Consider the following 14308-nt stretch of genomic DNA (forward strand, 5'->3'; position numbering starts at 1 on the left):
GTACCAGGGATTGAACACAACCTTGGGCTTAGCAGGCAGGTGCTTGTGTTGCTGAGCTGTATCCCCAACCTGTTATGGGTTATTTTTTGCTCAGGCTGGGCCCAAACTTGTTATCTTCCTGCCTCAGCCTCCCAGTATGCAGCACTACACCCAGCTTCCAGGATCTCTTGATTGATCTTTGTGCCTTGGTAGGAAAATCTGAGTTTTTTTTCAAGTAACCAGGCATGTGCCACGTTCTGAAAATATATGCAAATCTGAATGTAATAAAGCCAAAGTGGACATGGTGAAAACTTATTTGTAATCTCAAAACTTCGGAGACTGAGGCAGGAGACCTGGGCTACATAGTCTGAACTGCATCGTAAGACCCTGCCTCAAAAAATAAAAAGATAAAAACCAAAACCTGAGAGGCACCGTGGAAATACAAAGGAAGAATAGGGACATTTTGTTCTTGGGGTGGAAGTAGGAAAGGAGGGTGTGTGAAGGGTGTATACATTTAAGGCCTTGTTGGTCTTAGGTGTCGTCCAAATGTAATCATAAGGTGATTGTTACATTCACTCAATCTATGAGAAAAGAATGTCATTTATGAAAAGTTTGAGCAAGACACAAAACTCCACAAAGGTAGTGCAAAGAACAAGGATATTAGGTTATACAACTCTAGTCTTTTCCATAAAATTAGTAAGATACGACAAGGCAGAGCAGTCTTTAAAGCCAGGCATGGTAGTGCATGCCTGTAATCCCAGCACTCACCGGAGGCTGAGGCAAGAGAATCACTTTGAGTTCTAGGCCAGCCTCAGCTACATAGCAAGACTGTCTCAAACAACAAAAACAGATCTTGAAAGCAGTAATCTGCGTGTGTGTGTTATTGGGGACTGGATCAAGCTAGGCAGTCACTCTGCTACTGAGCTACATCCCATCTCTCCAATTTTGATGGAGCTATGTAGCTTTTTCTTTTAAATAAGCAAGACTAGAATCAGTTGTGGAGTTTTATTTTTAAGAATATAGCAACTAACAAATGGCAATTATATAAAGGTATACAAAGGTGCTAGTATGCTAAACAAAATATTTTTCACACAGGCAAAATACTGATGCTATCACTAAACCATAGGGCCAGCTTGGTAAGATTAGTAGCTTCTGTAGAGGATGAAGGGGTGACTGTCTTACCGCAGCTTTCCCCATTCACTTTTCATTGTGCAGATTCTTTTGAAGCTTGTAGTACAGTGCAGTGCCCTTGGGTAAATGCTCTTGGATGGAAGAGTACTGCCAACCTGTTAACATTAGCACCAGCAAGCAGAAATATGTTGACATTACAGGTTATGAATCTTAGGATGAGCTGTACAAAGGCTTAAAGCCATTCCAAAGAATTTATGAACGTTAAGATGTTTATGCCTTTCAGAGCTGTGGCATGTGAACTGACAGGCTACATATATAATGAACAAAAGTTACTGGTAGGAAAACAAGGACAGTGTAGAAATATATATAGAGGGAAAGTGAATGAAGTAGTATTTACAGGAATTAAAAATCATCTATCTTTAACCACAGTGAGGCCCCTTCGAGCTTCCAGAACCTTGGCTTTCTTCTCCTTTCGTTCTTGCTCGTGTTTCTTTCGTTGCTCTTCCCTGAGGAGGACAGGCCATAGTTAGTTGGAGCGAACCTCCATCCATGATAGACACTGTGAGTAGCGACTGCTGGACTGCTGTCTACATGTAGACAGCATCTGGACGCTTGTGCAGAACAAACCCCTGTGGCCACTGTGCTCTACCTGCAGGTTCTGGCATCTGCTGTAGCTCACTGATCTAAGCTCTGCATTCAGAAATCATCCATGAGACTAGAATTAGAAGGCACCTTGGTGACAGAATTAAAATCCTGTGCTCTACAAATGTATTTTAAATGAGAAATGTCTAAGTGTCAGGTCAAGCTCACAATCACACAGTCTGGGGAAGTGCTAGAACTATGACCACATTTACGTCACTTTTATTTTCTGGAGCGGATTACACAAAGAGAAAAAGGCCAAGACCACGTTACCTATCTTAAAGACAAACATCATTGGTAAAGACCTGGAAGAAGGCTAACTGTAGGCCAGGAGACGTCTACTTAAGTGTTAAGGTGCTTGGGTAGGAAACTGGTATCTGGAGGGACAGTCACATGCAAGACCAGCACTCTTGAATCTACCTCATCCCAGTCACCTGTGGTGCCTCAGAGATACTGGGCCTCTGCTCAGACCCCCTGACTTAGAGTTACCTGGGCTGTGTAGGTGTACAAAGCTCTATAAGGGACTCCATGTTGCTATTGAACATGAGTTTTGCCCGCTTAAGATCCACATGGACAGTTGGTCCTCAAGCAGTGGCAATAAGAAGTGAGAAAATCTTTTAAGAAGGTCATTAGGTCATGCAGCTTACCCGGAGGGACTAGTGTCCACCTCCAGGCTGCTATCTGCCTGGCTAGACATTCCACTTCTGACCTGAGATTCTGTCCTTCAGCAGTGATTCTGTATATTGCTTTTTAAAACAGAAAAATAACAATAAATATGTCCTTACCTGGTATGGAGAGGAGGTTGCTTGTAAGTTTTCTTATGGTAACTCACTCTGCTCACATGTTCATTCAGAGAATTATTTTCTTTAGATTGCCCCCAGGGTTTCAGCTTTCCTAAGTTAAGACAAAGACAGTTTTAATATTCTTTTAGTTATAGTTCTGAATTTGTAATGTTCTTCGGTAGCTACTTGATTCCTATATCTGCCAGTGTAATTCGTTACTATTTTAATTCCACATTGTAAGAGACAAAAATAGTTTTAATTGGGCCATATTTCATTAACCACTCAAAAGGTCCCTATTCACAGAATTAGCTGGGTCAGATATAGACAGACACACAGGCTATAAAATGACTCACAAGAGAGATAAGGTACTAAGCAAACAAGTTTTTCTGAATTACAGGTTCTATTCTTAAGAAGCCAAAAGGTCATAAATAGCTACAAAAAGGAATGGGGGCAAGGTACAAAAAGGGGAGTATCAGATACAGGCTAGGATAGATTGTTTGGGATAAAGAATGAACCCCAGATCCCAGACCACGGGAGGTTGGGGGAGAGATTCCTGCGAGTTAGGAATAAAACCACATAACTTCTCAGCTGTGGTGTGCCTGTGTGTACAGGCACCACACTGGCAAGGGAAAGGATTAGAGCCTCACTTTTACTGCCTCTGGAGTCCGAGTTTTGGGGGTCTGAAAAAGTAGATTCATTCTTACTGCATTCCACAGATGGAAACCAGATTTTTCTTCTCAAAATAAGAAAGTGTCATTTCTTCCAGACATGGTGGTTCACGCCTGTAATCCCAGCACTCGGGAGGCTGAGATGGGAGGATCACTGTGAGTTTGAGACCAGCCTAGGCTACAAAGTGAGCTCAAGGCCAGCCTGAACTGCATAGGGAGATCCCGTCTCAAAAAAGACAAAAAAGGGGCTGGGGATTTAGCTCAGCGGCAAGCAGGCAGTCATGAGTTCGATCCCTGGTACCGATAAAAGGAAACAAAAAAAAAAAAAAAGAAAGTGTCATTTCTAAATTCTTCACCACAGAAAGAAAAAGTTTTTTTTCCCCTATTGTGTTTGGAGACAGGGTCTCATGATACAGCTCAGGCTGACTCTGAATTTGTGGCAAGCCTCTTGCCTCAGCCTCCTACATGCTGGGATCACAGGTATGCGTCACCATGCCTGGCTTTTTTTTTTTTTTTTTTTTTTTTTTTGTTCTGGGGACTGACTCAGTCTGCAGAGTCTCACTCATTCTCACTCTGGGAACTATGCACATGCTAGGCAACCATTCTATCACTGAGCTATATATCCCCAGCCCTAAACTAAAATTTTATTTTTTTATTTCATTTTATTTATTTATTGGTACTAGGGATTGAACTCAGCACCTTGCACTTGCCAGGCAGGTGCTGATGCCCCTGAACTAAATCTCTGGCCCAAAATATATTTTAAAAACTTCAAAATGAAATCCAGTTGCCCAGTACACTGAAAGAAGCCTACACCCAACTACTTTATCCCCTGATTGTGTAAGTATTATGTTTTAAAGTAGCATCTTGGCAATGTAGTTTGTGATTATTGTTACCTGTTTATATTTGGGATAGATTTTGTTGGAATTAGAACTGGGAACATAGGTAGCAATTCTCATTTCTGGGCATTTGCCAATACTCCCTCCATACAGCATTGTTTACAATACTAATAAGTTGTGAAGTTATCCTGTCGGATGAATGGATAGACAAGAAAATGTGGCACATATATACAGTGAAATACTTTTTAGCCTGAATTTCAACACCGTGGATGATCTCAGAGAACATCATGCTAATGAAAATAGCCATTCATAAAAAGACAAATACTGTACATTCTCTCAAAAGTGGTTGAACTAAGAGGTGGAAAGGAACAGTGGTTTCCAGGGTCAGGAGAGAGTCAGGAGGGCTGATGAGGTGCTAGTGAAAGGACGGACGCAGGTTCCAGCGTGTCAGGAGGGTTGTGTTAAAGAGGTCTCTTGTATAATGTGACGACTTACTGTGCTACACACTAGAAAATTCCTAAATGTACTCATTACAAATAAATGTGAGATGAAGAAAACAAAAATGCACAGACTCAAACAGGTATGTTCTCGTAGTCCCATTATTCACATGAGCTGCAGGGTGAGACCTTAAGAAGCTAACTTAATGATACGGGCTAAAATTTTATTACTTTTGTTGTAGTAACATTTATTCATTCATTCATTTATTTATTGATACTGGGGATCGAACTCATGACCTTATGCTTGCCAGGCAGGAGCTTATGCCATTGAGCTAAATCCCAGCCCCCTGTAGTAACATTCTTTAGAAATTAAACTTTCGGGGCTGGAGATTTAGCTCAGCGGCATAAGCGCCTGCCTTGCAAGCAGGCAGTCGTGAGTTCGATCCCTGGTTCCGATAAAAAGGAAAAAGACAAAAAAAAAAGAAATTAAACGTTCAGTTAATAAAAGCTTACATAAATCCGTTATTTAGTCTTTGTTCACAGGACACTATTTAGAACTTTAGCTCCATGTGGAAGTAGGGGCAGAGGACACAGCTCTGCAGGTGTGGATTTGAGTCACTGAACTTGGTTACATCTTCAGAGACACTGAATCTGAAATCTCTTATAGGCCCCATATCTGGAGAATCCCCGCCATACCTTTGTGTGGCTCATAGTTGAGGGGACGAGACAAACTTGCTTTGAGATCAAATACTGGTTTCTTACTGGAGACAGGAGTCTGCATTCCCTTGGCTGTCAGATTGAATGGGGTGATACCTAAAAACAAACAGAAATCCTCAAAACACCAAAGGCCTTAACTAGGGAAAAGGACCTGCCTTAATGGTTTTAATCAAAGTATCATTTCTCAGTCAAACTACTCTAGTCCCCCCACAGTGTGACCGGTATTAGGGGCAGGCCCTTGGGGAGGTAAGTGGGTCATGAACAACATTAGTATTTTCTAAGGGCTCTCATAGTGCTCCCTAGAGCTTTCTGCCACCTGGAGATACAAGTCAGGAGTCCACAAGACCAGACCAGGCTAGCACCCTGATCTAGACTCTGGATCTTAGAGTCTGCTGTTTAGGAGCCACAGTTTCTGGTAGTGTTTCAGCAGACTAAGCAGGCTACGACCATCTATATGAATAGTCTAAAGCAGATGTAGGATTAAAGAGGGGGAGAAAAGAACTTGGAAAGCTAATCAGTAGCTATTCTTCCCTGGAAGCTCTCAAATCATCTGAATGCCATGACATTTCTTAGGGCATCTAAAACCCTGTTTGAAGAGACAGCTGGGATGGGGTTGGGGATTTAGCTCAGCGGCATAAGCGCCTGCCTTGCAAGCAGGCAGTCGTGAGTTCAATCCCTGGTACCGATAAAAAGGAAAAAGACCAAAAAAAAAAAAAAAAAAAAATCAACCTATTGTTATTAACTTAAACAGATATAAAGACACTTAATGCATATGGATGAAGAGTCCTAAAAAGGCTATTCTCATTTAAGGATGTAAAGTGTCTACAGGGTACTGTGGCACACACCAGTAATCCTAGCAATTGGGAATCGAATCAAGAGGATCACAAGTTTAAAAAAAAAAGTTGGGAATGTGGCTCAGTGAAAAGGGCCTCATGAATACGATCATTGTGTATATCTAAATTGTACCAATAATGGGCTGGGGATTTAGCTCAGCGGCATAAGCGCCTGCCTTGCAAGCAGGCAGTCATGAGTTCGATCCCTGGTACCGATAAAAAGGAAAAAGACCAAAAAAAAGGAAAGGTCCTGGATTCAGTTACCAGTAAAAAAAAAAAAAACAGTGAAACATACATCAGAATGGTGGAAGTTAAGATTTTTTTGCTGTTGGTTTTTTTTTTTTGCGGGGGGAGGGGGGAGCGGATACGGGGATCAAACTTGCAATAGCGCACTTGCAAGGCAGGTGGTTATGTAACCCTGAGCTAAATCCCCGGCCCCCAAGTTTTTTTTTTATCAGTACCAGGGATCGAACTCACGACTGGCTGCTTTCAAGGCAGGCGCTTATGCCGCTGAGCTAAATCCCCAGCCCCTGCCCCTAAGATTTTTAAAATGTTACTGGGGATTAATTTCAGAGACTTTTCACTGAACCATATTTCTAGACCTTTAAATTTAAAAAAAATTTTTTTTGTTTAATATTTTACTTTTATTGGTACAGACTGGCTTCAAACTTGCAATCCTCCTTCTCAGGCTCTCCAAGTAGCATACCAGGTGTACAAGCATACACCACCACCCCTGGCTATAACATTTTTGCTTTTTTTTTTTTTTTTTTTTGGTCTTTTTGAGACAGGTTTCACTAAGCAGTTCAAGCTGGCCTTGAACTTACTTTGTAGCCAAAGCTAGCTTTGAACTCACAGCAATCCTCCTGCCTCTGCCGCATGAGTGTTGGGATTACAGGCATCATGCCCAACTACTTTTGACTTTATAGATACAGAGAAGCTTTAGGGAAAGATACTTTCAGGAAGTTACATGGCTTAAAGATGAAGCTTTTTACCAGCAGCAGCAGAATTCCTCTTGGTGGTCTTTAATGTGGGTGTCCTTAACACAGCTTGGCCTTTTAACATGTTCCCAGATGTGGTCACATGTGGAGACTTTCTGGCTGGAGTCTTGGTCAGTGAATGCTTATGCTCATTATCTTTAGTAGCAGCTGAAAACCTAAACAGGATTGTGGAGTGCAAGATACAAGTTCTTATGTGAGGTTTACAAATGACACCACTTGAGCATCTCCAGGCAGGAAACATGTTTTTGAGAGGCCGATGCCAAAACAAATCATGTGTCAACTTTCATTTTTCAATACTTGTAAAATACACATTTAGAATCTTTGGTATTTCCACTTGGCCACTGACCTGTGAGGCAGTGTGAGGATACAGCTATAGGCTTGGAGTTACAATTCAGGAGCTAATCCAAGAAGGCGCCTCTTAACACACACACACTGTGATTCGAGGTCCGAGGGCCAAGAGAGTGATGATCACATCTTCCTAGAATACCGTGATGTCACTCCTTTGAGCGGTCTATAAATTAGCCTAGTCTGTCTTCATGGCAAATCGCCATGAATGTATTTCAGTGATTCTCTGATGCAGGTTGTTTTCTACATTTTAACATCTCTGAAATTAAGAAGCATTTTACCATGGATAACACGTCTGTCAGCAGTCACTGGAAACCAACTTTTGTCTTCATGGTTAACAAAATAACAGTGAGCCTTCAATCAATGGATAGATTTAATAAAATCCAGTAATGACATAGGTAAGTATATAGGAATACGTTTATTGTTTGTGGGGCCAACAGAGTGGAACTTTTGGACTTACAAGTGTTCATGGTGATCCCTAGTCATGTCCCTAGACCATTCCTCAAGCTCTGTTGCAGCACTGGGCAGTCATGTGTGCTAGGACAGATGCTGTGAGGTGCAGGATGCTGGGTACATGACTGTGAAGTGAAGCTTAGCTCGCTCTTTGACTGTGGTATTAAGTAGCATTAAATACAATTAGAACCATGAATTATAGGTACCTCATATTCCATGCTAACTCAATAAATAGAATTCTAAACGTCAAAGAAAAAAATCAGTACATGAAATGAAGATTAACCAAATATATCTTATCTTGTATCCTTATCAAATGTATGCTGAGGGCAGTTGGCTCAAACAAGAAAACTGAACCCAAATAAAGATGAGAACTTAAAACTGTTTGCCAATCTTTCTATTGCTGATCCTTTTATTTTCTGCTTTTTATTAACGTCAAATCTACCTGAACTCGTGTCCTTGGCTACATTTTATTACCTTTTTTTGGTAGCCAGCTGCACTTTAGAAGTGATCGCCTTACCTGACGTTCACTTTCGTTGCTGAGAGAGCAGACTGCTTGGCCAACCCTTTCATAGCGCTCATAGCGCTCCGCCTGGCAGGGTCTTGGCCTTGTGAGTGCTGCTGGCTGGCAGGTGTGCAAGCACGAGAGAGTCTTCTTGGAGGAACAGGTGTCATTACCCCCTGATCATTGCTGGGCTGCTTCTGAAGGAAAGAAAAGAGCATGGCCTCTTACAGGGTACCCTGTCCTCTGAAAAGTTCAGAAGCTCGCATTCACAGTTTCCTGTTCCCTTGGAACTGGAACCACATCCCTTCTCCCTACTCTTTCATCCTGTGCTGTCTGGCCACCGCGCAGTTACCCATCCCCGTGTGCCACATGTACTGTGACCACAGAGCCTTTCCAGGCTGCCACATACCTAGGTATTTTCTAACTAGGAAAAATGAGGCCAGATAGTTCCAAGTAGCTCTAGGGAATGCTGAGAGTGTGATACATAGTTTATTAAATATAAGCTTAAAGGAGAACCTACTCTAGATTTAGCACATAGAATCTACAAATGATTCTTGCCTTCTCCCTAGCCCTACCCACTCCCTTGCAACAGTATTTTAAAGTTCTTAAATAGCACTGCCCCACAAAAAAAATAAAAGGGAAGAAATGCTCACTCTGACACAGCTGTGAAGGGCTCCACCTAGGTTATAGTTTTTAGATACTGTGCAGGCAAAAGAATAAATGAGGGCCAGGCATGGTGGTGCACAGCTGTAATCCCAGCACGTGGGAAGCAAAGTCAGGAGAACTGCCACAATTCTGAGGCCAGCCTGGACTACATAATGACACCCTGTCTCAAAAAACCCCAAAATAAATAAAATATTGTCATCATTAGCTATTATGTGTTGCAAGAAGAAAAGTAACTTCATTGCCAGACAATGGAGATAGGACAAATAATTGACTTACATAAGAATAAAAACATGGCTGAAGGAATAAAACACAGGAAGGAAGTAATAAAAGCAGTAGAAATAAATACAGGAGCAAAGGCCAGACCTTTTTTTTTTTTTTTTTTTTTTTTTTTTATCGGTACCGGGGATCGAACTCACGACTGCCTGCTTGCAAGGCAGGCGCTTATGCCGCTGAGCTAAATCCCCAGCCCCAGGCCAGACCTTTCTAAGCATGCTAGAAAACTCAGAAAAGAAAATATTTTAGCTAAAATAAAACAAAAAATCTTCCTTAACAACATGATCTTTGACAGACTGAAAACATGCTAGAAGAAAGATGCCCTCTTTAGCAAATGCTGCTGGGAAAATTGGTTATCCACATGCAGAAGATTGGAGCCAGGCATATGTCTCTCACTGTGTACTGAACTAAAATATAAAGTCCTAAATATTAACACAGAAACAACCTACTGAAAGGTAAAACATTTGGAAGTCATAGGCATACGCAAGGAATTTCTAAACAGAAATCCAGTTGCACAGAAATAAAATCAAGAATCAAGTGGGATCGTGTCAATTAAAAAGCTTCTGCACAAGCTGGGCATGGTGGCACATGCCTATAATCCCAGCACTTGGAAAGCTGAGGCAAGAGGATCATTACAAGTTCCAGACCAGCCTGGGCTACTAATTGAGCTCAAGGCCATTCTGAACTACATAGTGAGACCCTGTCTCAAAAAGACAAAAACAAATGAACTGCTGTACAGTAAAGGAAAACAACCAACAGAGTGAAGAGACAACCTACAGAATGGGAAAAAATTCTTACTGGCTATACCTTAGAGGAATAACATCTAGAATATATAAGAACTCAAAAAACATTTAGATCTTTCAGTGAAAGACCCAATCAAAAAATATATAACTGAAATGAATAGATATTTCTCAGAAGAAGAAATACAAATGTCACACAAGTACACGAAAAACTGTTTAACACCACTGGCCATTATAGAAGTACAAATTAAAATAACACTAAGATTCCACCTTACAGGGCCTGGGGATTTAGCTCAGCGGCATAAGCGCCTGCCTTGCAAGCAGGCAGTCGTGAGTTCGATCCCCGGTACCGATAAAAAGGAAAAAGACCAAAAAAAAAAAAAAAAAAAAAAAAGATTCCACCTTACCCCAGGAAGAATGGCCATCAACAAAATATCCAGTAGTATCAAATGCTGGCAAGGCTTTGGAGTAAAAAAGAAACCTTCTACAGTATTGGTGGGAATGTAAACAAGTGCAACCACTACAGAAATCAGTATGGCAATTCCTCAAAAGCCTAAAATTAGAAATTACATTTAACAGAGCTATTCCCCCACTAGGTATCTTCCTGAAAGAGTTAAAAACATTGCATTACAGTGATATATGCCTATCGTGTTTATAGCCACACAATTCATAATAGCTACCCTTAGAAGCAACCTTTCTGTGTACCTATGGTAAAACAGATAAAGAAAATATGGTATTTGTACACAGTAGAATACTACTCTGCTCTAAAGGATACATTTGACTCATTTGTAGGAAAATGGATGCACTTGAAAACAATGTTAAGTGAAATTAGACACACAAGTTTAAATACCAAATGGTTTCTCTCATCTGAGAAATCCAAAGTAAAATTAAGAGCAAAATGCAAAATATATAATAAAAAGAAATAGGGAGATAGATCCATTGCAAATGGGAAGGCAATCAAGAAATGGGAAAGGGAAGAAAAAAAAAAAAAAAAGAAATGGGAGAGGGGAAGGGAGGGAGGAAGGGACATAAAGAGTTAAGATGCGTCATGTCCACTGTGCCACATTGAAAGTAGTCACGACAGTTATGTATAGCAAACACATACTAATAAAAAAATTTTGTGAGTTAAGCAGTTTTTCTGGTCTTTACCTGGAAATTTAACTTCTCCCTATTACATAATAAGGAACACTTGAGGATCCACCAAAGACTTAATAGGTCCAGCTGCCTGGAAAGGGACGGGCGGTGCTTGCAAGCACCTTTCCAGCTGGCTCACACCTGTGTAGGAAAGCAGTGCTGTTCTCCTGCGCTGGCCTCCGAACCTCTTGTGCCACTTCTTAATATGTCAGGCAGCCTGACCACGGACACGCTGGATACCTGTGGCTGCTCCATCCGTGTTGTAGGTTAGTGACGAAGGCATGGAGATGTTTAATAGCATGGCTCGGTTTTGTTGCTATTTTCAAGTTGATGGTGTCTTTAAGTAATAGTGATTTATAAATACAGTTGAATTGAAATGAACATTTGTTCTTTTAATTAGGCTTCTTATCAGAAAGCTTATATACTGTACTTTAAAAGCACCGCTGTATCACTGATTTATATCCCCAGGTCCCATCCTCTGCTCTGGCTTTTTTGGGGAAGTGGGGGGACGACAGGTCTCATCATGTCTCTCAGGTTGGCCTTGAATTCACTATCACTATATAGTCCAGCTGGCCTCAAAATGGCAAGACCTTCCTGCCTTAGATTTCCCACCACAGGTATGTCCCCCCACATCCAGCTTCTGTGCCACTTTTAAATGGACTTCACAGTGTCTCCTGTTATATTTAATACCATAAACTGCCTTAAATGCTTTCTGACAAATAGGTTTTCATATATCATTAAATTCCAAACTAAATGTTTCTCAGCCCTCTTAACCCCAGATACCAATTACATCAATTTCCTAGGATGCTATCAGCTCATTACCCCAAGTCAAACTCCAGGCTGCCTGCATCACCTCTTCTTCCTGGAAAGGGCACCGAGTCCAGCAAGGCCTGGCCTGCAGACCCTAGGGAGCTGTTACCACAGGTGCCCTTAGGGAGCCACTGTGCCCCACTGTCTCCTTGGTGACGATGACTTCAGCCATACTCAGTCCATTCTTGATGAATGGAGGGCAAAATGTCAGGGAAAAAAGAACCTGTTGTCACTCTGGAACTGCATTCTCACAGTGAGGGCATCTTATTTCATCTGGAGACTTGAAAATCTTCCAGGTGAGGGAAGCAATTTCAAGATAAAGATACGTTAAACACAAGCAAAATGATCCCTCGGGTAGCTGTACAGAACTGGCTGTATTAACATGGCTTCAAAATTAAAACCAAACAGTTTAGTACCAATAAGAATATGAATTTTATCTACATACCTTCATTTCATGAGATGAGTGGTATTTCTTTCGTCTCTTAATATATTCATCAATGGACTCCATTTCCTTAAAATGAGCCTCATGGAGCTTTTTAAAGTCTAGAATATTTCCCCAAAATATGAAAATTATGACAATCCATTTAGTCCATTTCTTGTTTTTTTCTGTTAAAAATCTTTTTTTTTTTTTACATTCCTAACATTCTTTATTTTTTATTTTTGGAGACAAAGTCATACTACATAGTTCAAGCTCACCTTAAACTCATTATGTAGCTCAGGGTGGCCTCAAATTCCCAGCAATCCTCCTGCCTCAGCCTCCTGAGTGCTGGGATTACAGGCATGTACTATCATGCCATGCAACATTCAACTTTAATACCTATTTCCTAAAACTTTAATTACTATTATTATTTTTTTTTTGTCTTTTGAGGCTAAGGAGAGACTAGTCTTTAGCTCACTTCTTAACCTAGGCTGGTCTCGAACTCACAAAGATCCTCCTGCATCAGCCTCTCAAGTACAGGGATTATAGTATATGCCCCCACGCCCCACCCTAAATTTTAATTTCAAAGCATGCAGTTTTTAAAATACTCTCAGCAAAGGATATTCATCTTATAGACCACTAAACATTCACTGATTCCCCATTGCCCATTTCCCTGTCAGCTTGGCTTAGTGTAAAGAAGAATATTAGACTGTCTTGTCCTACTGAGGAGTTAGTTAAATGGGTTTCATTTAATCATCACGAATTTGATGGAGGGTGGCACTAGGGATTAAAGGCAGGGCCTCCTATATGCTAAGCACATATTTCTGTGACTAAGATATAACCACCAGTCCCTCAAATTTGGTACTTTATAATGCTTAGAAAGCTGTATGGTAAGGGATAACGGACTTTCTGTTCATGGGCTTGGAGGCTTTGTGGCTACATAAAGCAAAAGAATGCTTTAAAAGTGAGAAAAGCATTCTTAGTGCAAGAGAGAGAAAACTAACCAAGGTGGGTGGGCAGAGTTTGCTGATCACTATTCTGTGCTATTTGAATTATGTATATAAACATTTCTAATATGATAAGTATTCTCCTTTTTTTGGACTGAGAATTGAACTCACAATCTTGGGCTTGCCAGGCAAGAGCTGTGCCACTGAGCTGTAGTCCCCGCATGCTAAGTATTCTAACAACTAAAAATATATAATACTTAGTTACCATTGAATGTGCCATGCATTGTTCCACCAGTACAAGCTGGAGGAGATTTACATGTCTAAAAATGGAGTCCATTAGATCCACTAGAAACTTAGCACCTGGTGGGTACTGCATCAGTGCTCCACGGGTTTTTACTGACAGCCTGGTACATGCAATGGCACATGCTGTGGTACACGTTATGGTACATGCCGTGGTAGGTAACCGACGACAATCTCAAGTTTACCTGTCTGATGAATCAGGTAGTACAGTCACTTTTATTTTACACTGAGGAGCTTGCTCCATTGAGAATAAGTCACTAAAGACCTCAAAGCTAGAAACCAAGAGCTAGGGAAGGTCAGCCTTGGTTCCAGCATCTGAGCTTTTACCCTCTACCTTTCGCAGACTCCACTAGTCCAAAGTGGGCCAACTGCCTCCTGTGTGTGTCCGTGTCTTACTTGGAGTAGTGACTGCAGTTCTTTTCCTGTTCCCAAGTCTGGAAAATCCATCTGTACAGTGAGAACTTTTTTCTGAGGGTTCCTTTGAATCTTCATTATCTAAATCCAAAGATACAGAACTAATGAAATTTTTTCCATGAATTTTTTTTTTTTAAAAAACTTAGTCTTGCTATGTTTTTTTAAAAATGTAGTATATAGTTTAGGCTGGTCTTGAACTGCCAGCAATCTGCCTGCCTCAGCCTCCTGAGGGCTGACTTTACAGCTATTTGCCACCATATCCAGTTCCTTAAGCATTGTTGACCTA

At 41.0% G+C, this 14308-nt stretch overlaps 1 protein-coding gene across 1 annotated transcript in view; it reads right to left on the reverse strand.

The window, feature by feature from the left end:
- Positions 1–970: 970 nt before the first annotated feature.
- Nusap1 (nucleolar and spindle associated protein 1) overlaps positions 971–14308 on the reverse strand; it is a 28636-nt gene continuing 15298 nt past the window's right edge. Inside the window, exons 5-11 of the mRNA XM_005006219.4 lie at positions 14005–14103; positions 12389–12486; positions 8336–8517; positions 7015–7175; positions 5169–5285; positions 2535–2643; positions 971–1616 (exon numbers count right to left, since the gene is read on the reverse strand). Of these exons, the coding sequence (XP_005006276.1) occupies positions 1520–1616; positions 2535–2643; positions 5169–5285; positions 7015–7175; positions 8336–8517; positions 12389–12486; positions 14005–14103 (863 nt within the window). The 3' untranslated portion in view covers positions 971–1519. The remainder of the gene's footprint in view (positions 1617–2534; positions 2644–5168; positions 5286–7014; positions 7176–8335; positions 8518–12388; positions 12487–14004; positions 14104–14308) is intronic.

This window comes from Cavia porcellus, unplaced genomic scaffold (assembly GCF_034190915.1).
Source record: "Cavia porcellus strain 051 isolate PalLab524CR breed Dunkin Hartley unplaced genomic scaffold, mCavPor4.1 scaffold_6, whole genome shotgun sequence".
Classification (NCBI taxonomy): domain Eukaryota; kingdom Metazoa; phylum Chordata; class Mammalia; order Rodentia; family Caviidae; genus Cavia; species Cavia porcellus.